This window comes from Cydia amplana, chromosome 27 (assembly GCF_948474715.1).
Source record: "Cydia amplana chromosome 27, ilCydAmpl1.1, whole genome shotgun sequence".
NCBI lineage: Eukaryota > Metazoa > Arthropoda > Insecta > Lepidoptera > Tortricidae > Cydia > Cydia amplana.
In genome coordinates this window covers 1,214,084-1,241,366 of record NC_086095.1, presented here as the reverse complement: position 1 = coordinate 1,241,366, position 27,283 = coordinate 1,214,084, and the positions used below count along the sequence as shown (strand labels likewise).

At 38.6% G+C, this 27,283-nt stretch overlaps 1 protein-coding gene across 1 annotated transcript in view; it reads right to left on the bottom strand.

Moving 5' to 3' along the window:
- LOC134660509 (SID1 transmembrane family member 1-like) overlaps positions 1-24,768 on the bottom strand; it is a 38,533-nt gene extending 13,765 nt beyond the window's left edge. The window contains exons 1-14 of the mRNA XM_063516281.1: positions 24,559-24,768; positions 23,144-23,213; positions 22,086-22,176; positions 20,929-21,051; positions 15,658-15,836; positions 14,586-14,774; positions 14,038-14,121; positions 13,349-13,509; positions 8,146-8,300; positions 7,446-7,580; positions 5,351-5,459; positions 4,841-4,952; positions 3,000-3,182; positions 1,267-1,387 (exon numbers count right to left, since the gene is read on the bottom strand). Coding sequence (XP_063372351.1) covers positions 1,267-1,387; positions 3,000-3,182; positions 4,841-4,952; positions 5,351-5,459; positions 7,446-7,580; positions 8,146-8,300; positions 13,349-13,509; positions 14,038-14,121; positions 14,586-14,774; positions 15,658-15,836; positions 20,929-21,051; positions 22,086-22,176; positions 23,144-23,213; positions 24,559-24,656 — 1,810 coding nt within the window. The 5' untranslated portion in view covers positions 24,657-24,768. The remainder of the gene's footprint in view (positions 1-1,266; positions 1,388-2,999; positions 3,183-4,840; positions 4,953-5,350; positions 5,460-7,445; positions 7,581-8,145; positions 8,301-13,348; positions 13,510-14,037; positions 14,122-14,585; positions 14,775-15,657; positions 15,837-20,928; positions 21,052-22,085; positions 22,177-23,143; positions 23,214-24,558) is intronic.
- Between the last annotated feature and the right edge of the window lie 2,515 nt (positions 24,769-27,283).

Sequence of the window (27,283 nt, the reverse complement as noted above, 5' to 3'; positions counted from 1 at the left end):
ACGTAAGAGGAAAGATAAATAAAGGAATAATAATAAACTATGAAAAAATTACAAATTCTAGCATTAATATAAGTATTAACTAGACCTTATATTATATTAATATAAGTATTAAATAGACCTTAGTGTGGTTTAATGTGGTATAGGGTACTTAATATAAAAGTGTGTGTGTGTGTGTGTGTGTGTGTGTGTGTTTTGTTTCAGTCTATACTAATATTCTCTATACTTATATATTACTTATTTTGATTAAGTTTTCTATGTCGTTGTAACTTTTAGTTTTTAGCCATTTTGTTAACCTACTCTTACACTCGTATGTGGTGCAGGAATGTATGTCAATGTATTTGTTTATTTGATTATATAGTTTGCAAGATTGTGCCTGTTGCTGTCTTCTGGCAAATGCAGTTTTCACTGTAAGGGTTTTAATTACATTAGTCTTTTTCCTACGTGTGCATGTATTGTCTGTTTTGTATGTGGTTCGCTTGTGTGTTTTTAGAACCTGTGTTAAAACCTGTCGTGTGAATTAAGCTCCAATTTTGGAACACCTGTGGAACAAGACTACGGGTGCGGAACACGAATCTACATATATATCAATCAATTAATTAATTTAATTCAGACATAAATTAAGACACAAGACCAGACGATTCAACGGAGCCACGCCGTTTTGTCGCCTGAATAGTGTTTAGTTTTTAATTTTATAAAATGCATATGTATGTTAGTGTGTAAGGTATTTGTAATATGGGCCTTGTTGCCTGATTTAAATTTCTAAATAAATAAAAAATTAAATTAAAAATCCATAAGATTGTTAGTAATTACTAGACTTATCAAACTCTCACCAATTTGGTTCGACTTTTATGATTTTAAATTTTTTTTTGGATCATTATCTATGGTATAGGGTCTACACTTGAGGAACATGTCAAAGGGTATGGAAAAAAGTCTACGCTTGTGGAACACGAGCCTACATAAGTGGAATACTTACCAAACTGAAAGTTAATGCTGTACAAACAAGGTAAACAGCTGAAAGCTATAGTATATTTGTTTAATAATGAATTAATTAATAAGCGTGTGTCTTGTCAGTGAATTGTCAAATTATGGAACGCGAGTGACATATGTGGGCAATGACTAGGTGTGGGAAAAAAGTCTACGGGTAATGTATCACTATACCACGAGTACAGAACAACTCTACGGGTATGGAACAAAGTATACGCGTGTATAACACGACTCTACGGATATGGAACAAGTTCCACACGTGTGGAACTGTGGAACACTCACCGAATTGGAAATTCATGCTGTTGGGACACACGTGATAGGCAGCTGAGAGCATGCCTTCGCTTACAAGCGCTATGCCCATGGCGTATAGAAGACCGAAGTGCTGTGGTATTCCCAACTCTTTCTGAAATATTTTTTTTGTCAAAAATTGCATTTTTTATGAAGCTTTTATCGCTGACTGTACTTTTCTTTCAACAAATGACCATAAAGTGTAATTCTATGGAACTTACAAACTATAGTTTGTCAAAGGACTGTCTCATTTCAAACATAGACTGAGAGAATCATACTATCTTTGTCTTACACTAGTACTAGCACCCAAAAGAAAAGGATGAGTATAGTTTTTTTTTATTCTTTATTTACTGCCAATTTGGTTTGTAGTTGGTCAAACCAAATTGGTAGTAAATTTGTACGAACCGCCATATTGAAATCTCTGAATTATGAATTTACTAGCGACTTTTGTTTAAACAATTTACATAGTTAGCAAGTTCCATAGAATGACACTACGTCATAAGATATATAGTCTAGCATCCCACCATAACTTTCTTACGTCAAAGTTTATAGTCCAGCATCCCACCAGAAAATTACTTACGTCAACGATTGTAGTCCAGGATCCCACCAAAAATTTCCTAGTCATAAGATTATAGTCCAGCATCCCAACAAAAAATCTCATGTCGTAAAATAAAAATTTCCTTGTCTCACAAGATTATAGTCCAGCATCCCAACAAAAAATCTTGTAAAATTCCTTACCTCTCGCCTAAGCCGGGCCTGGTACCAGTCGTGCCTGCGCCACACAGCGACCAGGAACAGAGCCCCTAGTACCACGTAACCCAGGTTGGATTACACGTGGTTGAAGTCAGAGAGCGCTAGTAGGGGATGGGCGCATAAAGAGTTGAAGTAGCATAAGTCCGCGTTGCCTGACTATATAGTCTAGTATCCCACCAAAACTTTCTTACGTCAAAGTTTATAGTCCAGCGTCCCACCAGAAAATAACTTACGTCAACGATTATAGTCCAGGATCCCACCAAAATTTTCTTAGTCTCATAAAATGTATAGTCCAGCACCCCAACCAGAAAATTACTTACGTCAACGATTATAGTCCAGGATCCCACCAAAATTTTCCTAGTCTCATAAGATTATAGTCCAGCATCCCAACAAAAAATCTCATGTCGTAAAATAAAATTTCCTTGTCTCACAAGATTATAGTCCAGCATCCCAACAAAAAATCTTGTAAAATTCCTTACCTCTCGCATAAGCCGGGCCTGGTACCAGTCGTGCCTGCGCCACACCGCGGCCAGGAACAGAGCCCCTAGTACCACGTAACCCAGGTTGGATTACACGTGGTTGAAGTCAGAGAGCGCTAGTAGGGGATGGGCGTATAAAGAGTTGAAGTAGCATAAGTCCGCGTTGCCTGACTATATAGTCTAGCATCCCACCAAAACTTTCTTACGTCAAAGTTTATAGTCCAGCGTCCCACCAGAAAATAACTTACGTCAACGATTATAGTCCAGGATCCCACCAAAATTTTCTTAGTCTCATAAAACGTATAGTCCAGCACCCCAACCAGAAAATTACTTACGTCAACGATTATAGTCCAGGATCCCACCAAAATTTTCCTAGTCTCATAAGATTATAGTCCAGCATCCCAACAAAAAATCTTATGTCGTAAAATAAAAATTTCCTTGTCTCACAAGATTATAGTCCAGCATCCCAACAAAAAATCTTGTAAAATTCCTTACCTCTCGCCTAAGCCGGGCCTGGTACCAGTCGTGCCTGCGCCACACCGCGGCCAGGAACAGAGCCCCCAGCACCACGTAACCCAGGTTGGAGTACACGTGGTTGAAGTCAGAGAGGGCTAGTAGGGGATGGGCGCATAAAGAGTTGAAGTAACATAAGTCCGCGTTGCCCGACTGGTTTAGCAACTGTAACAAACATGGTGGAATTAGTTTACCAAATAATTTTAAATATAAAATGTTTTAATTTAACCTGTGGTCCGCTTGGCAACTAATCCCAAGAATTAGCATAGGCACTAGTTTTTACGAAAGCGACTGCCATCTGACCTTCCAACCCAGAGGGTAAACTAGGCCCGTATTGGGATTAGTCCGGTTTCCTCACGATGATTTCCATCACCGAAAAGCGACTGGTAAATCTCAAATGATATTTCGTACATAAGTTCCGAAAAATCATTGGTACGAGCCGGGGTTTGAACCCGCGACCTCCGGATTGCAAGTCGCACGCTCCTACACATTTTATGTATTATATCAACAGCATATATGTACTTAAATTGTGTGGTATATGCATGGGTGGGTCAATAAGATGTGAAGATATGACCTATTACTTAACCTCCTAAGGCCCATTGTCCTACCTATAGTACTTCTTCAGTTCGATGAAATTTAAACCATATTCAATTGGAACAGAGTTGAAGTTTGAAATTGAACGCCTTTCTGAATTTAAAACTTCTAAATCGTTTTTTTGTTAACAATTTTAAAACTGTGGGAGTTAAGTAGTAGTCTAGAACACAGCTAACGTTCCAGAGGTACATATTGAGCGTACTTACCCTTGGGTATGTCACCACGAGTTGTATGACCGGCAGTGTGTAGAACACAGCTACCGTCAGAACGTTCCAGAGGTACATTTTGAGCGAACTTACCCTTTGGTATGTCACCACTAGTTGTATGACCGGCAGTGTGTAGAACACAGCTACCGTCAGAACGTTCCAGAGGTACATTTTGGGCGAACTTACCCTTTGGTATGTCACCACGAGTTGTATGACCGGCAGCGTGTAGAACACAGCTACCGTCAGAACGTTCCAGAGGTACATTTTGGGCGAACTTACCCTTTGGTATGTCACCACGAGTTGTATGACCGGCAGTGTGTAGAACACGGCTACCGTCAGAACGTTCCAGAGGTACATTTTGAGTGAACTTACCCTTTGGTACGTCAACACCAGCTGTATGACCGGCAGTGTGTAGAACACGGCTACCGTCAGAACTTTCCAGAGGTACATTTTGAGCGACCTTACCCTTTGGTATGTCACCACGAGTTGTATGACCGGCAGCGTGTAGAACACAGCTACCGTCAGAACGTTCCAGAGGTACATTTTGAGTGAACTTACCCTTTGGTATGTCACCACCAGCTGTATGACCGGCAGTGTGTAGAACACAGCTACCGTCAACACGTTCCAGAGGTACATTTTGGGCGAACTTACCCTTTGGTATGTCACCACGAGTTGTATGACCGGCAGTGTGTAGAACACGGCTACCGTCAGAACGTTCCAGAGGTACATTTTGAGTGAACTTACCCTTTGGTACGTCAACACCAGCTGTATGACCGGCAGTGTGTAGAACACGGCTACCGTCAGAACTTTCCAGAGGTACATTTTGAGCGAACTTACCCTTTGGTATGTCACCACGAGTTGTATGACCGGCAGCGTGTAGAACACAGCTACCGTCAGAACGTTCTAGAGGTACATTTTGAGCGTACTTACCCTTTGGTACGTCACCACCAGCTGTATGACCGGCAGTGTGTAGAACACAGCTACCGTCAGAATGTTCCAGAGGTACATTTTGGGCGAACTTACCCTTTGGTATGTCACCACCAGCTGTATGACCGGCAGTGTGTAGAACACAGCTACCGTCAGAACGTTCCAGAGGTACATTTTGGATCGCGCTTGCAACACTCGAGGGCGACACCTATAACATATGTCATGTGTTTTGTAATAAATAAAACTTGTCAAAAAATATTAGTTCGTATACCTCAGGCCAAAAGTATGGAAACAAGCTTATATGAAAAAAACACCTCCCCATCATACTGAGCTTTCTCTCGATTGATATCATCCAATGTAATTCTACTCCGACTCAGTTTCTGAAAATGAATCTCGGCCGAAAGGTATTACTAGCCTCGTGTTCATAACACAGCCTCGCTTCGCTCGACTCTCAATGCCACACTCGGCCGGCAATAGCCGTTTTCCAGGCCTTTAAATATATTACTAGCCTCGTGTTCATAAGACGGCCTCGCTTCGCTCGACCGGCAATTGCCTATGTCCCCGCTTTATAGTAAGATACTATTCCGGATTGAACCCGCTACCCACCTGGCTAAGTTGGCTACACACAGCCTCCCCATTATCCTGAGATCTTTCTCACGGTTAATGTCATCCAATGTGGAATAGTCTGACTCCGTGTCAGATGATGAACTGCATTCTGTAACAAATGTCAGATCATATCATTACACCTACTATATCTTATAAAACAAAGTCCCCCGCCGGGTCTATCTGTTTGTGAGTTTGTTTGTATGTTCGCGATAAACGCAAAAACTACTGAACGGATTTTCATGCGGTTTTCACTTATCATTAGAGTGATTCTTGAGGAAGGTTTAGGTGTATAATTTGTTAACCCGTGCGAAGCCGGGGCGGGTCACTAGTTTTAACTATAAAACTCCCGTGAAACTCGCTCATATTATAGTATTTTACAGTACATTTATACAATCGTGATATATAATACAGAGCTTTTCAGTCGAGTACCGTGTTTAGGCCACGAAGCTTGCTGAATGGCCTAAATAAGGCATGATATTAAAAAGCTTGATTATATCACGTGATGCACAGTATATCCTACAGATTTTAGTTTTTTAAGATATATGCTGAATTCCATTGGATGTAAGTGTTTAGCTTTAGTTCACACTAGTACTTTTACTCGAGTATAAAGGCCAGAGCGCACCGACTGCGTATCGCAAGCGGTGTGCCGTCTCTTATAAGGATCGGTATATTACAACGCGCACGTGCACGTCTATGAACACGCCTTCGGTGTGCACAGGCCTTAAAGCAACCATAGAGAAATATAGTAAGACAAGAGTGCTCACTCCATACATCAGTTCAGACTATTTATTTCAGCGTCTACATCTAGCATCGAGTAGCGGAACTATCAGTACTGCTACTTGACAATAGATGTAGCAGTACTGATAGTTCCGCTACTCGATGCTAGATGCTAATAGTATTTTTGGTACTAAAACTGATGTATGGAGTGAGCACTCTTATGTATTTTTTTCTCTATGAAGCTACGCACATATTATAACTACAGTAAGCGTAATGGTATGTAATGACAAACACAACAAAATGGCTCGATGAAGTCATCACACACCACTATGCTTACCGCACAACTCTGTGTCAGAATACAGCTCTGTCACGTCAGATAACAGCTCTGTCATGTCAGATGACAGTTCTGTCACGTCAGATGCTCGAGGCTGCATGAAGGACAGTTTGATGAAACTGCCTTCCATCTTATCTGAAAAATCTGACATCGAAACTTACTAAAGTATCATACAAGTCGAATTTAAGGCGCGGTGAGTTCAGGTCGTTCTATAAACTCAGCTGCCTAAGCACTGAGCGGACGGCCGTGCGTGCCCGGGATTGGTCATTTTAGTATTATAACAAAAAAAACCGGTTAAGTGCGAGTCGAACAAAATTTGCCCCCGAGTGAAACACAAAATTTTTCACCACACCAATCCGATTTTTTTTTAATTAACTGTAAGATATCAAACAAAATCAAATCCAAGTGAATGTTATTAAACATTTATCATTAAAAAACATCATTTTAAAAGTCAATTCTACCAGCAAACATAAGAAAACAACTCAAAATCTGCATTTGATACCTTTTACTTTGCCTCACATGTGAATAAAATGCAACTTTGCTATCAGTTTTTAAACAATCAAGAGAGCCTTTACCAGTTGGTGTGGTGAAAATACATATACTGATGGTACAAACAGCAGCAAAAGTTCCTAAGCGGGCGAGCTGTTCAAAATTACCTGCACACGCTCTTATTCTCTTAATAAATAAAGTCGCGTCAACATCATTAGGGTTCCGTACCCAAAGGGCAAAAAACGGAACCCTATTACTAAGACTTCGCTGTCCGTCCGTCCGTCCGTCTGTCACCAGGCTGTATCTCATGAACCGCGATAGCTAGACAGTTGAAATTTTCACAAATGATGTATCTCTGTTGCCGCTATAACAACAAATACTAAAAATAAAATAAAATAAATATTTAAGGGGGGCTCCCATACAACAAACACGATTTTTTTGCTCTATTTTTTGTTGATGCTGCGGAACCCTCCGTGCGCGAGTCCGACTCGCACTTGGCCGGTTTTTTTTGAACACGTGTTCCGCTTAGCAACTTCTGCTGCTGACTGTACTTACCGATGTCCCTGCGATCTCCCTCGCCCACTAGACACCGCGAGCTCTCAGCTTTCACGTTGATGGGCGTGGCGTGCCGTCTGCGGACGGACACGTTGGCCACGTCGTGCGGCGTCGAGGGGGATGAGATGCATTCCGCTGGAAAGAAAGAGCAGATATTTAATGGGTCGACAGAGTGACATCCCTAGTGCGCCAAACGTTCAAGCTGATAGACATAAGAACCCTAACGCAGCCCCTGCTGCGATCATGTATTCCTGGTACCATTACTTACTGTATTTGCATATATTTGTGAAATATTTGCCTGTAGTTGTGTGTATTTGTTGAATATTTACATGTATTCGCTCAGTATTTACCAGTATTTGTCTGTATTCGGACAGTATTTGGCTGTATATGTTTGTATTTCTGTATTTTATTATTACCTTCATAACCTTCATTCAAGTTAGCCTCGGCGTCTTGTCTCGTCTTGCGTCGTTGACACACGACAGTAATTATAAAGGCGACGTAGGAACATAAGAAGAAGCCGAGTGCAGCCCCTGCTGCGATCATGTAGTCCTGGTACCATTACTTACTGTATTTGCATGTATTTGCCTATAGTCGTGTGTATTTGATCAATATTTGTACGTATTCGCTCAGTATTTATCAGTATTTGTCTGTATTCGGACAGTATTTAGCTGTATATGTTTATTTCTGTATTTTTTCTTACCTTCATTCAAGTTAGCCTCAGCGTCCTGTCTCGCCTTGCGTCGTTGATACACGACCGTGATTATAAAGGCCACGTAGAAACATAAAAAGAAGCCGAGCGCAGCCCCCGCTGCGATCATGTAGTCCTGGTAAGATATCGTCGCTATGATGCGAAGGCTGAAACAAAAGGGCTTATTTTAACTAACATTAACCACACTACATAGTAAAATTATTAAATGAAACGACCGTTGAAGAGATTTAGAACAGACTGACTTTTATTTTTTTTTAAACCATAGACACATAGTATATAGATATTACAGACACAGTAATGTGAATCACCAATATAGATGTCGCTACTATATGTTATTTATTTTGATAACAACCAATACCCCCACTTAATCAAAATAAAGTACATTACATACAATGCAACTTATAACACTACTGCACTACTATACACTGTGGTTGCATGCCCATCAATTTCAAAAAATTATGATGCTTAACAGAGTTTAATGCCTTGGTTAACAAATCAGCAACCATATTTATAGTTGACATATACTTAACCTTAACTATATTATTATTAACACATTCCCGGCAAAAATGATATTTAATATCTATATGTTTTGTCCTATTATGGAAAACCGGATTGTGTAAAAGTTTGTGGGCACTTTGGTTATCATTAAAAATATCAATACAATACACATCTCCTGTGATCTCTTGATACAAGTTTCTTAAGTAAATTGCCTCTTTACAACTCTCTGATATTCCAACATATTCAGCTTCTGTAGAAGAAAGACTTACATTTTTTTGTTTTTTACTACCCCAAGAAATTACACCCTCTGACAAAGTAAAGCAGTACCCCGTATATGACTTTCTGTCTACTGCATCGCTACCCCAGTCAGCATCAACATATCCCACAATTTCTTTATTACCTGTGCCTCTATATGTTATACAATAATCTTTAGTTTTCTTAAGATACCTAAGTATACGTTTACAATGATTCCAATGCTCTTTATCATAACAATTGTTGAACTGGCTAAGATATACCACTGAGTATGCTATATCAGGACTGGTAAGTATAGCTAAATACATTAAGCACCCTATTAATTGCTGATAAGGCAAACTTTTATTACTTTTCTCAAATTTAGTTAATTTTAATCCACTTTCCATTGGAGTGTCTACAGTGTGACAATCACTTAAATTGAATTTCAATAACAGCTGCTGTATATATTCACTCTGACTTAAAGTCAGTACACTTTTTTCTTTATCATAGCAAACTGACATTCCAAGACACTGTCTTACTTGACCCAAGTCCTTAATTTTAAATTGAGATCCTAAAATTGCTTTTAAATTACAAGTTTCTTTTTCATCGCTTGAGAATACAAAGAAGTCGTCCACATGTAGAGCGACTATTGTAGTTTTATTTTTTATATACAGACATGGCTCATATTTTGACTTTACATAACCATTTTTAGTAAGACACTCGTCCACCTTTTGATACCACATTCTTGACGCTTGTTTCAGGCCATATATTGCCTTTTTTAATTTAAGTACTTTACTATTGTCTTCACAGTAAAAACCCTGAGGTTTTTGCATGAAAATATTCTCATTAAGCTCCCCATTCAAGAATGCGGTAGTCACATCCAGATGAGTTATGTCTAGTTTAAGCTTTACAGACAAAGCAAACAGTAACCTTAGGGTACTATGTCTCACGACAGGCGAAAAAGTTTCCACATAGTCCACACCGGGCTGTTGTGTAAACCCTTTTGCCACTAATCTAGCACGATAGCGCACTTCATTGTCTGGTCCAATTTTTTTCTTTAGCACCCACTTACACTGCACTATGGTACCACTTATAGGGACATCGACCACTTCCCACGCACTATTTTCTTCGAAGCACTTCAATTCTTCTCTGACTGCCTGTAACCATTGGTCCCTCTCAGACCCTTTCAAGGCTTCTTCCAATGTCAGTTCCATTGTACTGTCCATAATATTATTCTGGGTAAAAAACACACCATCAAATCCAAATCTTTCAGGTGCACGACGCTGTCTCACTGGTCTGGATACAGAAGTATCCTCAATGACTTTACTAGTATCAATTGTGTCTTCATACTCACTGGGAACATACTCGCTGGATGTATCCGATGCAGACACATCTGTCAGTGTCGATTCTGTGTGTTCTTCCCCCACTGAATCTTGCAGTACCTGGTGCTTTACTTCTTCTTCATCTTTTTCTTCAACCTCCATAATGCTATATGATTCTGAGGGCTTTTCCATCACTATAATATCTCTGCTTGTAGAGATTTTCTTTGTTTCTGGATCATATATTCTGTATCCCTTTACATTGTCAGGATACCCGAGTAGTATACACTCACGTGACTTCTTGTCCCACTTAGTCCTCTTCTGTTTCTCTATATGAACCATAACTGGAGAACCAAATATTCTTATATTGCTTAGATCTGGTTTCATCCCAGTCCAGAGTTCATATGGTGTCTTACCATTCAACACCGAAGACACAGTGCGATTGTGAAGATAAACCGCTGTATGACAGGCCTCGGCCCAAAACTTCTTATCGAGCTTAGCATCATAAAGCATACATCTTGCTTTTTCAACCACGGACCTATTCTGGCGCTCGCATAATGAGTTTTGTTCAGGAGTGTATGGGTTACTTCTCTGATGTATGATACCCATTTCCTTCAAGTAAGTTTCAAAACTTGAGTTACAAAACTCTTTTCCATTGTCACTACGAACAATCTTCACCTTTCTATTTGTTTGATTTCTGCCATAGCTTTAAATTCTTTAAAGCACTTCAAAGCTTCATTCTTGTGCTTTAAGAAGTATATAAACGTCATCCGGCTAAAATCATCTACAAATAACTGAAAATATACTGAGCCTCCTAGTGAAACTGCCTCCATGGGACCACATAGGTCAGTATGTACTCGATCCAACAAATCACTGCTTCTAGTGCCTACATGCTTGAAAGGCAGCCGGCACTGCTTGCCCTCACAGCATGTCTTGCAAGACGATTTGGTGATATCAACTTTTTCGTTCAAATCCATGCCTTCTACTGCATTCTTTGTCTTCATTAAGCAATCACTGTGAACGTGACCCATTCTACGGTGCCAAACCTCGCCCGACGTAGTCACCGCAGCAACTAGTCGTCTAGAAACTGTATTCAACTTGTAAACACCATTTGTCAACGCTGCAGTAGCTACCAAGTCGCCAATTCTGTTGAAAATAAGACAACCGGTCTTGGTAAACTCCACTTTGTTTCCCTTTTCAATCAATTTACTCACAGAGAGAAGGTTAGTTGTCAAATTCGGTACACAAAGTACACCTTCGATGTTTATCTCGTATTCACAGTCCTTCACTGAGGTTACGATCTGAATATCACCAGCACACGTTACCGAAACGATTTCTCGGTTAGCAACAACTATTTCTTCGCTAGTTTCACGAAAGTTACTTGTAATCCAATCTCGGTTTGGTGTTAGATGAACACTCGCGCCAGAGTCAACATAGTAGTCGTTTTTACTAAAACTTCCACTTAAAAACACAGCTGAGAATGCGTTAGTCTGTTTACGATCTACGTTTTTATTCAATTTAGAATTATAAGTGCACTGCGTACGATAATGACCCATTTCGTGACAGCGATAGCATTTGACATTTGCTTTTGTTGACTTAGCCCCCTTCGCGCCATCTTTGTTCCCGGCAGCCATTTGTCGATTTTTGTGTTGCCAGTTTTTAGACGCAGCAAATGCACTATCTCCTTCACTGCCATCGACACAAGTTCCGGTTTCCATATCGAGAAGTTTGCTTTTAATGGCGTCCGCTGTCACTTGAATGCCTGAATGTTCTATAGCCATAATCATGGGTGAGAACTTCTCTGGTAATCCAGCTAGGAGCAACGAGCCAATCCACTCGTCATTTATTGCAAATCCTGTTCCACATAATTTTTGCCCCGTCTCGATGATTTGAGTAACGTAGGATGTCATGGAACTGCAATTATCCAATCGAATGGAAATTAAAGTTCTTAAAAGACTGATTCTTCGCGTAAAACCGGAATCATCAAAAAGCGATTTGAGCTTTTCCCACAGTGCCTTTGAAGTAGTTACGGTCTTAATATGAACATACAATGACGAATCAATGGTAAGAACCAACTTTGCCTTTGTCTTGGCATCATCTGCGGCCGGAACAGCTACTTCTGCACCGTTCGCATCTAATTCTGGCTTGATGCACTTGATCATTCCTTCCAGAACTAAGAAGTTTTCTGCCGCAAATACCCATTCGTCGTAGTTCTCTCTTCCTTTAAGTTTTGGCACGTTAACTATATAGTTCGCCGCCATTTTTGCACAGTCACTGTCCGTTTTTATACACAGAGTTCAAAACTGCCCGACTAACTAACTAATCCTACTGCGAAATATAATACTGCAATTACTTTTACACTGAAAAATTACTTATATTTTCGCGATTTAGTAGTCTAAAGGCCATAAGCTGGACCATAACCTATTAAATGAAACGACCGTTGAAGAGATTTAGAACAGACTGACTTTTATTTTTTTTTAAACCATAGACACATAGTATATAGATATTACAGACACAGTAATGTGAATCACCAATATAGATGTCGCTACTATATGTTATTTATTTTGATAACAACCAATAGCTCTTAACAAGGTTTCAATTGACTTGTTTCATTCTGATTTGTTAGGAAAGGCCAATTACTATGTAGTGGCCAATAACTATAGCATTCACCCTATCCTCCTAAGTCCCTGCGTACAAATTTTTGTACATAATCCAAAAAATATTTTGAACTTTCATTGAGTAACTAAGGGTTACAAATTCAAAAACAAAACGAATGCTTCTGGGTCTCAGGGGGCTATACATGCAATAGATTCATGTGGTTTTCGCTTATACTTGTCAAGAAGTTATCTGTATTTGTCGGTATTCGAAATTTATTATCCCATACATGCAAATGTATTTACCAATATTTTTATGTATTTCATTATATTTATTTGTATTTGCCAGTATTTCTATTTATTTCCCTTGTACGTGTAAAGTGTTTGTCTGTATTTCACCTGATTTTGCATATATTCACATGTATTCGTCAACAATTGCTAATGCTTTGTTTTTTTTAATGTAATATATATCACGTCTTGGCCTGATCTGTAAGTGGTATGTACATAATGTAGTTGATTTAATTATAAATAAAAAGAATTAAAAAAACTTACGTGAAGTTCTTAGTCCTCGCCGTGGTGGCTACGTAGTTTTGCTCCCAGCCAAGGTACCGCGCCATGGTGGGTAGAGTTTTGTTTGCGTTTTGTCCCGTACAGTCCTCGTCCGAAGTTTTCACTATGAAAACTATGTAGAAGCCCACGGGGAACATGTCTTGCTGGAATTTTATAATAATACATATTATGTAAAAAAAATATATGCCTGTGTTTTTTTGTCTCTTTCAAACATAGAAATCAAAGAGTTACATAAGACTAAATGAATTTCAAAAGTTTTAGGCAGTCGTATAATGGCAAAAAAATATAAGTAATAGGGAATATTACACGAAACTCTGCGTAGGGTACGCCACTACCACAATCCATCACAATTGGACGGTCTACCGCGAAACAAGAAAATCGAAATTTCGTTAACCTCTCTATCACTCTTGCGTATTCGTGCGATAAAGAGGCAGATAGCTGAGTTTCGATTTCGCTTTTCCCGGTAGGTCCTTTGTAAACAAACCGCCTTGATGCATCAATGTCATATTTTTTTATCTGTAAAAACATGTCAAAAAACAGTTTAAAGCACAGTATGTAGGTTACTGTATGGTTTATGATAGGCGCTAGTGCCGCACTCTGGCGGCAGAACATCGCAGTAATACCCCCTATTGATGAAAAAAGCACTAACTCACATTATATAGATAACTTACATTTAAAGTGATACCCCCTCGCCTCGTCATCGTTAGGTAATATCCGTCGTATAGTATGTTCCTCTCATTATCGAATACTGGGCACTGAAATAAAAAAAAAATTGGAAACACTTTAAGGTCAAAGTGGAGAAAACCGCCTGTCAGATAAGACCGTCTGCAAGTTCTTCCGTCGCTTCTAACATACTCAACTTACTGAAGGTCGGTAGAGTAGGAGCGAAGCTATTCCTTATTGATTGTCTGTTCAAAATTGAATAACACGCTTTTTCCCACTACTTTGTGTAAATCTTAGTGTACCTATTGTAAAATATTTTCAATGTAAATGGTCAGTATTTGTTAAATATTTACCTGTATTCCTCAGATATTAGAATGTATTTATTTAGTATTTACCTGTATTTAATACTTACCGTCAATAAGAATAAGAATAACAATAATATCAGGCTAGTATTGCCAATTTAACTTTTATTTTACTGTATTCGTTAAATATTTTGATGTATTCAACTGTATTCGTCCTGTAGTTAGCAGCAGTTAATTTTATAAAATATACTTACGGAAAAATTCTGTATAGATATAACAGCGCAGACATCATCATCTGACTCTATCATGACGATCACACTCTTCGGTTGCCTAAACCACGAGTATGACTCTTGGCTTTCGAAGATATTCTCAAGAAACACGCTCTTCTCTTCTCCGCTGCACATGGATTGCCTTTTCTCACTTTGTCTTTTTAAGTCCATTTCCTGAAAGTTACATTAATGTAAACTAAAGAAAAAGTGACCAAGCCTATAAAAATGTTTATAGACTGAAGTTAAAGCCGAAATATTATAGAGAAATATAGTACATCAGTTTTCGCCTATTATTTTCGTAGTCAATATCTAGAGTAACGACATTATCAGTACCGCTACTTGACAATAGATGTTGCGACGACCGAAAAAACTTATGCTCAACAATTTATAGCTGATATTATAACCGGATTAACCGGAACTCTATTATTTTCAACTCCTGCTTGTAATATTAGTTGTAAATTGTTGTTTAATACAATTTTCGTGAGTCGCGAAACTCGGGACATTAGTAGTAGTATCAAGCTTTATGTAGAAATATTTGACAGTTTTTCTTACAATAGTAACATTTTTATTTTACATTGTAATATTTTACATAAACACTTACCTTTTCCTGTTTAAAAGGGAAGAAGTAATATTTCGGCTGGCTCGGCGTCACCGTTATATTAGTGGTAGTATTAAGCTTTATGTATACATCTTGGACCGTTATTCTTACAATAGTAACATTTTTATATTGTAAGATTTTACATAAACACTTACCTTTTCCTGTTTAAAAGGGAAGAAGTAATATTTCGGCTGGCTCGGCGTCACCGTTATATTAGTGGTAGTATTAAGCTTTATGTATACATCTTGGACCGTTATTCTTACAATAGTAACATTTTTATATTGTAAGATTTTACATAAACACTTACCTTTTCCTGTTTAAAAGGGAAGAAGTAATATTTCGGCTGGCTCGGCGTCACCGTTATATTAGTGGTAGTATTAAGCTTTATGTATACATCTTGGACCGTTATTCTTACAATAGTAACATTTTTATATTGTAAGATTTTACATAAACACTTACCTTTTCCTGTTTAAAAGGGAAGAAGTAATATTTCGGCTGGCTCGGCGTCACCGTTATATTAGTGGTAGTATTAAGCTTTATGTAGAAATCTTTGACCGTTTCTACTACAATAGTAACTTCTATGGGATCCGGCGAGGAGGACGTTAGGTGGACGAGCGGAGTGTTCTGGTTCGAGACGTCTGAAAAGGACGAGGCAGGTATGACTTAGTTATATTTTAATTGGATGATAACATGACCGTTATAGCTACTATTAAAATCTAAATAAACTTGAATGGAACAAACAAAAAGCTCTGAAAATCAACTACAGTACATTACTAAAACTATTTTAATTTTTAACAAGCAGAAACGTCTGCGATCGATGGTATTAACCTTAGAATAAATTTAAAAGTGGAAAAATTACTGTCTTGGGTGAGACTTGAACTCACGGCCTCTGGATCGATACTCCAGCGCTCTGCCATCTGAGCCACCAAGACCTCATCCATAGCCAGCAAATCTTTCCACCATATGGGTCAAGGGGACCCGAGCGACATCTACCGTAAGAGCGTTACACTTCTTGAACGGCTACTGGAGTTCCAAGTCATATTGGAAATTCACCAGTTATGATGCGCTACCCATACTATTTTAATTTTTAACAAGCAGAAACGTCTTCGATCGATGGTATTGGCTGGAGTATCGATCCAGAGGCCGTCAGTTCAAGTCTCATCCAAGACAGTAATTTTTCCACTTTTAAATTTATTCTAGGGTTATTACTAAAACTGGCACGAACGTATTTAAATCCGTGTAAGTAAAAATTCCTAATGGCGTTATTTATAAACATTACTTAGTCAAATCTTACAAACCGTTGTCGTTTGTCCCTACCCGCCATTATAAAATGTCTGTTAGTTAGAAAGAGACAAAATTTAACATAGGTTTGTAAGAGATTGGTAAGTTATATAAAAAAGGGGATAAGTATGTTACATATTGCTTTCACATAATACATGTAGCCATTCATGTTCATATAGTCAGAAGCAGGGCTCGGAAACCGGTTTATTTTTCAAACCGGTTTCGTTCATTCACTCGTGAACGAAAAGGATTTCGTTTCCATTTGCAGTTACCGGTTAAAGAGCTGTTCTATTGTTCGTTCGCCTTCCGTTTATGTGGAACGAAATTAACCGGTTAAATGAAGAAATTTGAAAATATCGAAGCGAGATAGAACGAGTAAGTATTGCTCTCTTTCACGTATGACAACTAGTCTAACCGAGAGTCTCCGAAAGCTAAGAATAAACGAACCGGTATTATGTCGTTCCCTGCGAACCATAAAACTCCGTTCCCTCTTCTTACCGGTTAGGAGAGGGAGTGTAATTTTTTAGTTCGAGCTCCATACATTAACCGGTTTTTAATGTACGAAATAATATATAGTTTTGGAACAATATTAACAGCTATTGCAATACCGGTTCCGAGTCCTGGTCAGACGAGGCTAGTTGTTCGGAACTGTCAAAATTTTGTTCTAACTGACAGGCCGATACCGTCAGGCGGACTGTTAATCAGTGGGCCCCTTTAGTTTTCATGCCAAGACATACGTATGTATGCATTGGTTTATCAATTATCACTGATAAATCGGTGGAAGCTTATTCTTAGTCTATAATTCGTGCCAGTTTTTGCGTTACTAATTTTGAGGCAGAACTGACGATTTAGTGAATAACTTATCTATTTCGTAAATAATAGCAGGTATAAATTATACGGTAAAAGATTATACATATAGATGGTCAAGCAAATCTTGTCAGTAGAAAAAGGCGCGAAATTCAAATTTTCTATGGACACGATATCCCTTCTCGCCTACATTTTTCAAATTTGCCGCCTTTTTCTACTGACAAGATCTGCTTGACCATCTATAATAGCTAAATTGAATTTCACGTCATCTTTCCGCGCCTCAAAATTTTCTTTTATTTACTCAAACTGTGTATATAAGCTTCTTGTCTAAACATATAATAAAGTGTAAATAATCGGTGATAATAAAACGTGATAACAATAAGTTTATTTACGTATCAGGGGGCCGCAGTAGACCCTGAGCCGTCCCCCGTTTACTACGTCAGCGTGAACAGAAAGACATACATATTTTATATGTGTACAAAACCCGACCAGCGGGCTTATGATGGTCGCGATTTTATCATGTCATTCAGCATATCAGGGTTCAGTTTTAAGGAACGCCTGAAGGGCGAAAACTATTACGCATGACATGGTAGACCAGAGTTTTTCAATCTGTGGGTCACAAAGTAGCCACCTCCGGGGGAGTCGCGGAGCTCCTACCTATAATCGCTCGCGTTGATGGTTTTCACGCCATAATGCGCAAAAAGTACGCGCCGATGCAGAGACGATTGAGGGTTAGTCACAACAGCATTCTAAAAGTAATTGCTGAAAGGATGTGTAGCTGTCAAATACAGAAACAGTGGGTAGACAGTCTCAAGGGGTGTGTATCATCATATCACAAATAGTTTTTAAGATATTATACCTACTGTGATTTTAATCTTTGTTTTATGTTTTTAAAATTTTAATTAGTTTTATGTGCTTAATTTATTAATTTTATCTGTGTGATTTTATTTTATTTATTTTTATTTTAATTGTATTTTAACATTTATTAGTATTATTGTGATGTGTGATTATTATTGTTTTTGTAATTTTATTTAAATTTATCATGTACTTATGGATCATAGTTATCTGAAGTAAATGTATTTTGATTTTGATTTGGATACTAGGATCTGCAAGGCTCGCAAAAAAAAGCGAACAAGCCAGAAGGTGAGAGCCTTACATAGCTATTAGTGCGACACAGAGACATTAGCGTACAGATGTAGTGACTAATTTTCTCGGGAACGTTCTTATTTGTCACGCTACTTCAGTAAACCTCAGTACTTTTTGTCCCGAGATTAACTGCAATAGCAAGGAACATAATTATGCACTACATCTGTATTGGCATCTTGGCTAGGCACCCTGCGAACCCCTGAACGCCGCAATATTTTTTTTTCAAGCCGAGGGTAGTGAAAAGAGGTCATTCCGACATGAAAACTATTGAAAAACACTGCGATCGACAATAAAACCGCAACCATCATGTTCATACAAAAATGGTTGACGTTGTTATGGAGATGAGCTTACTTAGAGCCACTTGCGCCATCCAACTAACCCGCGGTTAACCGGTTAACCCGTTAACCCAGTGTCAAATTGTACTGCTTATCATGGTAACCCCAGGTTTCACTGATCAACCTCGGGTTATTGAATTATAAATTTTAATAATATTAATCAATATGTTCAATAGGGAATATTACGCGAAACTCTGCGTAGGTGGCGCCACTCCCACAATAAGTCACAATCTAAAGGGTCTACCGCAAACGAGAGAACCGAAATTTTGTTACTTAACCTCTCTATCACTCTTGCTTATTCGAGCGATAAAGAGGCAGATAGCCGAGTTTCAATTTCGCATTTCCCGCTAGGCCCTTTGTAAACAAACCACCTTGATGTATCAATGTCATATTTGATTGTCTGTGAAAACCTGTCAAAAAACAGTTTAAGGTACAGTATGTATAAGTTACTCTATGGTATACTTGCGTCGATAGTACTGCACTCTGGCGGCAAAACATTGCAGTAATACTCCCTATTAGCAGGTCGGGTTTTATATTACAAATTAGAATCATGCAAGTTTAACCACAGATTATACACCGCATATACACCGAAATACTTAGAGGATATAACCAAACGGTGACGCCTTGTCTGTAATAACTACATAGTATAAAACAAAGTCGCTTCCCGCTGTCTGTCTGTCTCTATGTACGCTAAGATCTCTAAAACTAATTTTTTTAATAGATAGAGTGATTCAAGAGGAAGGTTTATGTATTTGTTAACGCGCGCGAAGCCGGGGCGGGTCGCTAGTGTCCTATAAAATTGTTCCTCTGATGGGTTACGAAAACGTATGGTATTTTCGTAATTCAACGGATAATTATATTCTTTTTTGTCCCAAAAAGGATTTCGTTTTTATTCCGCCCAGAATGAGCTCTTCAGACGTACCAAATTAAAAAAAAAACTACAAATATGTAAATATAAATCGGTCCATTTCTTAGATTTATCATTTTTGGTACAGTCGTCATGAGATATATCCGAGGAATTTGTTAACCCGTGCGAAGCCGGGGCGGGTCGCTAGTTTTCTGTACAAAGCAGTCTGCCGTTTGCGGGGGAGGGGCATGTCAAATGTATAAGTAACGTAAAAATAGCCATGTCAGATAAACGTCAGTCCATACATTGTGTATGACCAATGGCCGCCTATTTTAGACAGAGGGGAACGCCTGTTAATGGCTACTCCGTTTGGTTATATCCTCTAAGGCGAAATATCACTACACCTTATAAAACAAAGTCTCCCGCCGCGTCTGTCTGTTTGTGTGGATATACAGTCAGCAGCAGAAGTTGCTAAGCGGGCGATTCTCTTAACAATAAAGACGTGTCAAGATCATTTTGAACACCTCGCCCGCTGAGCAACTTCTGCTGCTGACTGTATGTTCGCGATAAGGCCCATATAGCGAGGCTCGGAAACCGGTTAATTTTCCAAACCTTTATCATGTAACTGGCGCAAAACCTTTTAATTCCGGTTTTGTTCGTAAACCGTTATTTTTAAACCGGTTTTTATGAGAACATTTCCATAAAGTTCTTGTCATATTAACCGGTTTAGAACAATAAAACCGGTTTCTTCGTTTCGTCGCCCGTCGAATATTGATTGAATTTTAAGAACCCTTAAGGCTTCGTCTCACAGGCGCGTTTCCCGGGCGGGGCGTGAGCGGGGCGCGCCGCTTTTACATGGTAATAATAATTAATATTTTTAATTGTATAATCTTAATTTATAGTTCGACTTTATTTCCTTTTGTATTATTTTTGGAATTGATATTTGAAATTTTATATACCTAACTTGACATGAAATATGATCTAGATGTAGGTAAGTGATTTTAAAATGTAAGTGCAATGTTTCTAAAAATATAAATAATAAATATAATATAATGTATAAAATTAGGAATATTAGATATGAGTTTATAAAATTTTTGGGATTATTGTAAATTAAAATATGTATGACATTGCAATGCCCTGCCAGGGCCCATATGACTCTAAATGTACCTAGTATAAAATCTGTACTACACTATGGTTGCAATAAATAAATGACTAAATGACATATAAAACGCTCACGCCCCGCTCGGCAAACGCGCCTGTGTGACGGAACCTTTATTATGTATGTACTTGTTCCACAAAATACTAGTGTCTTACCGCACGTGTCCTCATCCTCGGCGAACATGTTGTTGTGAGGACAGAGGGTCCGCGATATGTTGGTGAACTGCTGGAAGCTGCCAGGCACCTCCACCACCATGGGCAGCTGCCAGGATGACACCCCTGAAAGAAGGAACAATGAGCAATATAAGTTTTTGACAAAAAAAAACATTTTTGGTTTGAAAATGTGATGTCTACCCCAAACATTTTCATACACTTTTCGTCGGGTAGTTGTACAAATCTCTGTTTTGACATTTTCCTGGGACATCAGTTGGCCGCGACCATGACCAGTGAAACCTGTGTCGAAACGTCGGTAAATAAAGATAATTGAATAAATTTCGCGTTAGACCCGTCTATAAATGTGAGTTAATAAATTATTGTCGAAATAATAATCCAATCTGATCACGCCTCAGCTTCGTAGTAATCTATCAAAAATATTTAAATTATTAGATTTTACATATCTAGCACAATCAATATTTGCTATTGAAGACACATTTTAGCTCCCACGCTAATAAAGCCTTGAAGAAAATGTTACCTATTTCAGTACGTGCACATTCGTATTTGGTATGATCTGAACGTAGTTCAAACTGAACTGAACCGAATATGCGTATTCGGCAAAGTCCACATTCGGCCCATCTCTAATTTAGTGTAAACATACCTTGGAGGATATAACCAAACGGAGACGCCTTAAGCTGTATCCAGACGAGCTGGGCAAATCGACCGATTTGATCGGGAAAATAATTGGCGCCAATCTCGTCTAGCGTCCACACGTACACAATTTATCACCAATTTGCATTCCATAGATACCTACTAACTTCGAAAATTGGCATTTTTGTGTCGGCACCTGCTGGTTTGATCGGGGAATCAAATTGGCGTTTGCGTCCGCACGGCCTAATTCGATCGGACAGTTTCATCAGATTGGCGAAAAATTGTCTCGTCTGGACTCCACTTTATCTGTAATTTTCTGTACAAAACAGTCTGCAGATTTTTGCGGAGGAGGGGCACGTCTAATGTATACGTAACGTAAAAATAGCCATGTCACTTGTCAGATAAATGTCAGTCCATACATTGTATATGACCATTGGCCGCGTATTTTCGACAGAGGGGAACGCCTGTTAATGGCTACTCCGTTTGGTTATATATTCTAAGAAACATACCTTTCTGTTGTCGCGCCGTGACAAAGAGAGGGAATGTGCTGTTGGCGAAGTTGCTGGCGACAGTCACTCGCGCCGGGGTGTCGAATGAGTCCTTGGGGCCAAAACAATATTAAATAGGCGGGTGCACACAGAACGAGCTGCCTCGCGAGGCAGCTTGGTCCGTGGAGACGTGCCTCCCCCGAGGCAATGCGGCCGAGGCACGTGCTTCGCGCGGCATTTTTCTCGCGAGGGGGCCTATTGGCCAGGTATGTGTGAGGTGCGTCTGAAAAGTCGGCCTTAGTTTTTTTTTAAAGAGTTAAAGTAAATGTTAATTATTAATCGTTAGTAATGGCGGCAATATTTAAACTGCCAAAGAGGGGGGACAAAAGTAGCATAGTTTTATTATTCTTTTTTTTTAGCTTAGGCCGCGAATATTAATATTTCAGCCTCCTCTATATTGCCTTATCTATAGAAAGTAGTGTCCGACCGAAACATGTTTTTTTGCCGAAACAGAAACCGAAACCCAAAGTTCGGCTTTGGCTCTAGTTTCGGCCGAAACTGAAACCGAAACTTTTGCAGATTTATTAAAATCGTTGAAAAAATGTCATTAAACCGCTTTTATACACATATTAAGACTGCGTCGACCGTTCAGTGGCGCCATCATTAGGGGAATTGTGTTTTCTAATAAACCAATTCATTTCTGTATACATAAATATTGTTGTCCTACTTGTTCCCCAACTGTTGGTTGGTCTTTGTCACATATTAGTTTAGTTTCATAGTACGAAATACTATTTCGTATGTTTCGGCCCGGCCGAAAGGTTCGGCCGTTTTTTGGCCGAAACCGAAAATACGGCCGAAACATGATTTTATGGCCGACACTGGCCGAAACCGAAACCGAATCTTCGGTCGGACACTAATAGTAAGAAATGAAAGAAAATACATTTATTTACGTCAAACCATACCAGTTAATTACATACAAGAAATTGATGAGATGGATGTTAAAAAGGATATCTTAGTGCATCCAGTTGCCTAAAAATAAAGTTATTTAATTTCATTCATTTATTTTTTTTTAAACTTACCCCGGCAAACTCCATGATGTATTCCACATTTTTACTGACATTGACAGTGTATTCAACGTCAAATTTGTATCTGAAATGATAATAAAAAAATTAGCTATATACCATTTATTTTAATAATTGACATATCGAGCGGCGGAGTGCCACTAGCTACCGCGGGTGCATACAGTGGGCGCCCACCCTAATTAGGGTGCCATTATAGATAAAATCCGTCAAACACTTCGTCTGCGCCAGTTAGCAAATAATAATAGAATTAGACGAACTTTAAGGCAAGGTCACATGTTCAAGAAGTTTACCAGCGCGTACACTGAATATTCAGCACATCTCTACCTTCTATCTATCTGTCGGCGGCCAATCGTAAGATCAGGCAGATCGTAATGTTCCTGTGTAATGTTTTGACGATAGTGACATTAAACCAATATATAGGTAGGATAGGTTTGTTAGGTTGCTTTAGATGCCCGAAGGGCAAACTGCCCAGAAATAGGATCCGTCGACTCAGGAAACGGGTCAAAGATTTTCACGTTTCACGATATGCCTAGGAATTTCACGATATGCCTAGGAATCTCACGATATGCCTGATCTTACGATTGACCGCCGAAATATCTATTAGGCCCCCAACCTAGGTATCTATTAGGACGCGGCGTGCCGCAGTACGCGATACACGGCCATCGTGAACGCTGCTCGCACTGTTAGTGCTTGAGAAAGGAGACCTAGGCTCTCCGAAACATGTCGCGCGAGTGACTTAAAACAAGTGAGTCTAAACCGTAAAATTATTCAATCTATTAGGCCCTTTTATTCTGAGTTGGAGTATGTCTCTTAAACTCAGTGTGCCGCTTGGCAAAGGCCTCCTCCAGCTCTTTCCATTGGGGTCTGTCGTGGGCCACTCTTATCCTTATATCAAGTTACTAACAGTGCATTTTTGGTAAATCCAACACTAATACTTTTCATAAACAAAGTATTGACAGTTTTGAATAGCAGTATTTATAACTATTCAAAACTGTCAATATTCTGGTCTCAGACAATAAGTCATTGACATATACTATGTTAGGTAAGTAGTAATGTATAAGCATATTACACATAAGCCCACGACAGGGGAATCCACAACCAACAATCAAGTGATTCATAATTCTTATCTTTGGAATATTAAATAGATAACAAATTGGTTGATCTTCTAAATTTACTTTTGCAAAGCAATTATGAATAACAATTACAATAAAGTAATACATTTTGTGATTATAAATATTATAATTACGATTTTTTCACAATAATTAGTATAAAATAAGGTCGGAAATGCGGTCGAACAATGATGAATATTTTGATGGTTTATTCATTATTATAATAATTATAAGATGTAATTTAGTATTCTTATTGAATAGATAAGTAAGTCAAATGTATAATTATAGCTGAAAATTACTTACGTGTTGTTATAATTAAAGACAATACCAGAATCTTGCTGACACAAAGAAATTAAAGGAAAACTTAACAATATGTACAATTCTAAATATCCGCGCGCCATTTTGCACCACACACTTGATAATTTCACTTAAAACATTGAATTTGAATTACTTATTGCACTTTTAAAGGTAATTTGAACGAAATTTTCGCCTTATTTGGAAACTACTGCAGTATCTATCTACCCTAAAATCATGACAGCTGTAGTGTCAGTTGTCAGTGTCATCATGTCATGTCATAACAAAATCCAGTTGCCATGTGCAATGAGTAAATCCCTTGTAAAACCACTGAAATAAATCCGTAATGGCTAACAGACCAGAGGACCGGAAAACACGAACAACAAAATTTAGTTATCTGCCTTTCTATCGTTCAAATATGCAAGAGTGATAGAGAGGCAGACTAAAAGAGAAATTTCTTTATCTGCCTCTATATCGCTCTTGCATATTCGAGCGATATAGAGGCAGATAACGAAATTTTGATTTTCGTTTACTACTCTTTATCTAATAGTTATAGTTTAGCTAGGGAATGTGTCATTTCAAACGTAGACAGAGAGAATCATACTGTCTTTGGCTTACGCTAGTACCCATCCAAAAGAAATTGATGAGTATAGTTTTTTTTGTTCTTATTTTCTGTCATATTAGGTTTGTCAGACTATACATATAAGAACTGTAAAAGGACATTTCGGTCAGCTACTCTACGACCTAACCATCGATCCTAAATATGAAAATTTAATAATTTTAGTATGTACGTAGTTAGAGAGCATACCTACCGGCCTATCCTTCATAACTTGTTTGAAGCGCATAGACCATAGTTTCCCAAAGTGGTCAATACCGCCCCCCAGTGGGCGCTGAAGAGTTTCAGGGGGGCGGTGCGGGCCGCGGAAGCGATTGGGGGGCGTTCATGCTGCCCAGGGGGGCGCCCCCGAACGGAAAAAAACTAAAATATTAGATAATACAAATAGATTTATACCTGAGTCTGAGTATACGGTTTATTTATGTTTCCTAACTAAAACAGTATTTTGAGGAATGAATTCTCAGCAAGCTGGAAATCGTTTTAATACCTTCATTTGGTCCTAAAATAAATGCGTGTAATCAGAGTTTGCTCAATTCCAGGAGGTGTGCATAAATTTTGTGAGCCTTGGATGTTCAATTTTTCCTTGGATTTCCAAACCACTCGATGTAGAAGGAATCATCAATTACAATGTCACTAGAGTCGTCGAGAGAAGAGTCGTGGAATGTATGGGACCCAATACATTCCACGACTCTTCTCTTTCCAAACAGACTCACCAGCAAGATTTTGTGGATCAGATACTGGCGAAAAAGAATTTCGGATTTTAACAGAATTATACCAAAAAAAGGAAATTCAAAGTGGCAGACAATTTTACAAACTATTACAACGAATTCATATTTAAGGTACTTTTCGGATCCTCAAATATCAATTTTTATCATGTTTAGTCGAAATTTTCCGTCAGACCATAGAGAAAAAAATACATAGAGTGCTCACTCCATACATCTGTTTTAGTACCAAAAAGACTATTAGCATCTAGCATCGAGTAGCGGAACTATCAGTACTGCTACTTGACAATAGATGTAGCCACCGACCGGAAAGTCTTATGCTGTTGAGATAAGACTTTCCGGTCGGTGCTACATCTATTGTCAAGTAGCAGTACTGATAGTTCCGCTACTCGGTGCTAGATGTAGACACTGAAATTAATAGTCTGAACTGATGTATGGAGTGAGCACTCTATGTATTTTTTTCTCTATGGTCAGACGTACCGTTTTCGAGCTTCAAGCAAAAATGTGAAAATGAGCTAGAATTCTATGCACACCAGCCTCCACCTCCTGGGATTAAGCAAACTCGGATTATACGCATTTAAGACCAAATGAATGTTTTAAAATGGGTTCCAGCTTGCTGGGAATTAATTCCTCGGAATGCTTTTTTGGTAGGAAACACAAATAAACTGTATGCTTAGGAATACATCTATTCGTATTATCTAAAATTCTAATTTAATTGGCCCAAATATCAGTCTTAACAAGTTGAAAAAGTTATTAAATTAGGTCTTCGTTGTAAGTCTTTCAGACCAATTCGAACGTGCCCCTGGCACCTGGCATCGAACCGTAATAAGTATCGGTAGACATTCATGGTTACTCCGTGAATTAAAAATACGTTAATACCGCTTTTATTCCGTGATGGTGGGCGCTGAAATTTTTTTTTACACCTAAGTGGGCGGTGGCCCAAAAAAGTTTGGGAACCTATGGCATAGACCGCATAGTTCTCTTTTCATGAACTAAAGAGTTTGATCCAAACATTGGGACCGAGATGGAAATGGTGGCCCCATTTCCATCTCGGTCCCAATGTTTGGATCAGAGAATTTGGATTGAATTCGGTCGACCTGGCATGTCTATGTTTTTTAAATATGGCTCGCGGGATAAGTGTACAGATGTACAATTCATTTACTTTATTGTCCACGAGTGCCTAAAAAGGAATAACACTGTAAAACTGAAAGCCCTCTGGCCTCACCAGCCCTAAGTATAGTTTGTCAAAGAACTGTCTTATTTAAAACATAGACAGCCAAAATAAAGGATGAGTATAGTTTTTTGTTCTTATTTACTGACAATTTGGTTTGACCAACTATAAAAAATTATCTTAATTTAAGGCAAATTTTATTTAAAGGCAACACCTGTAATAACT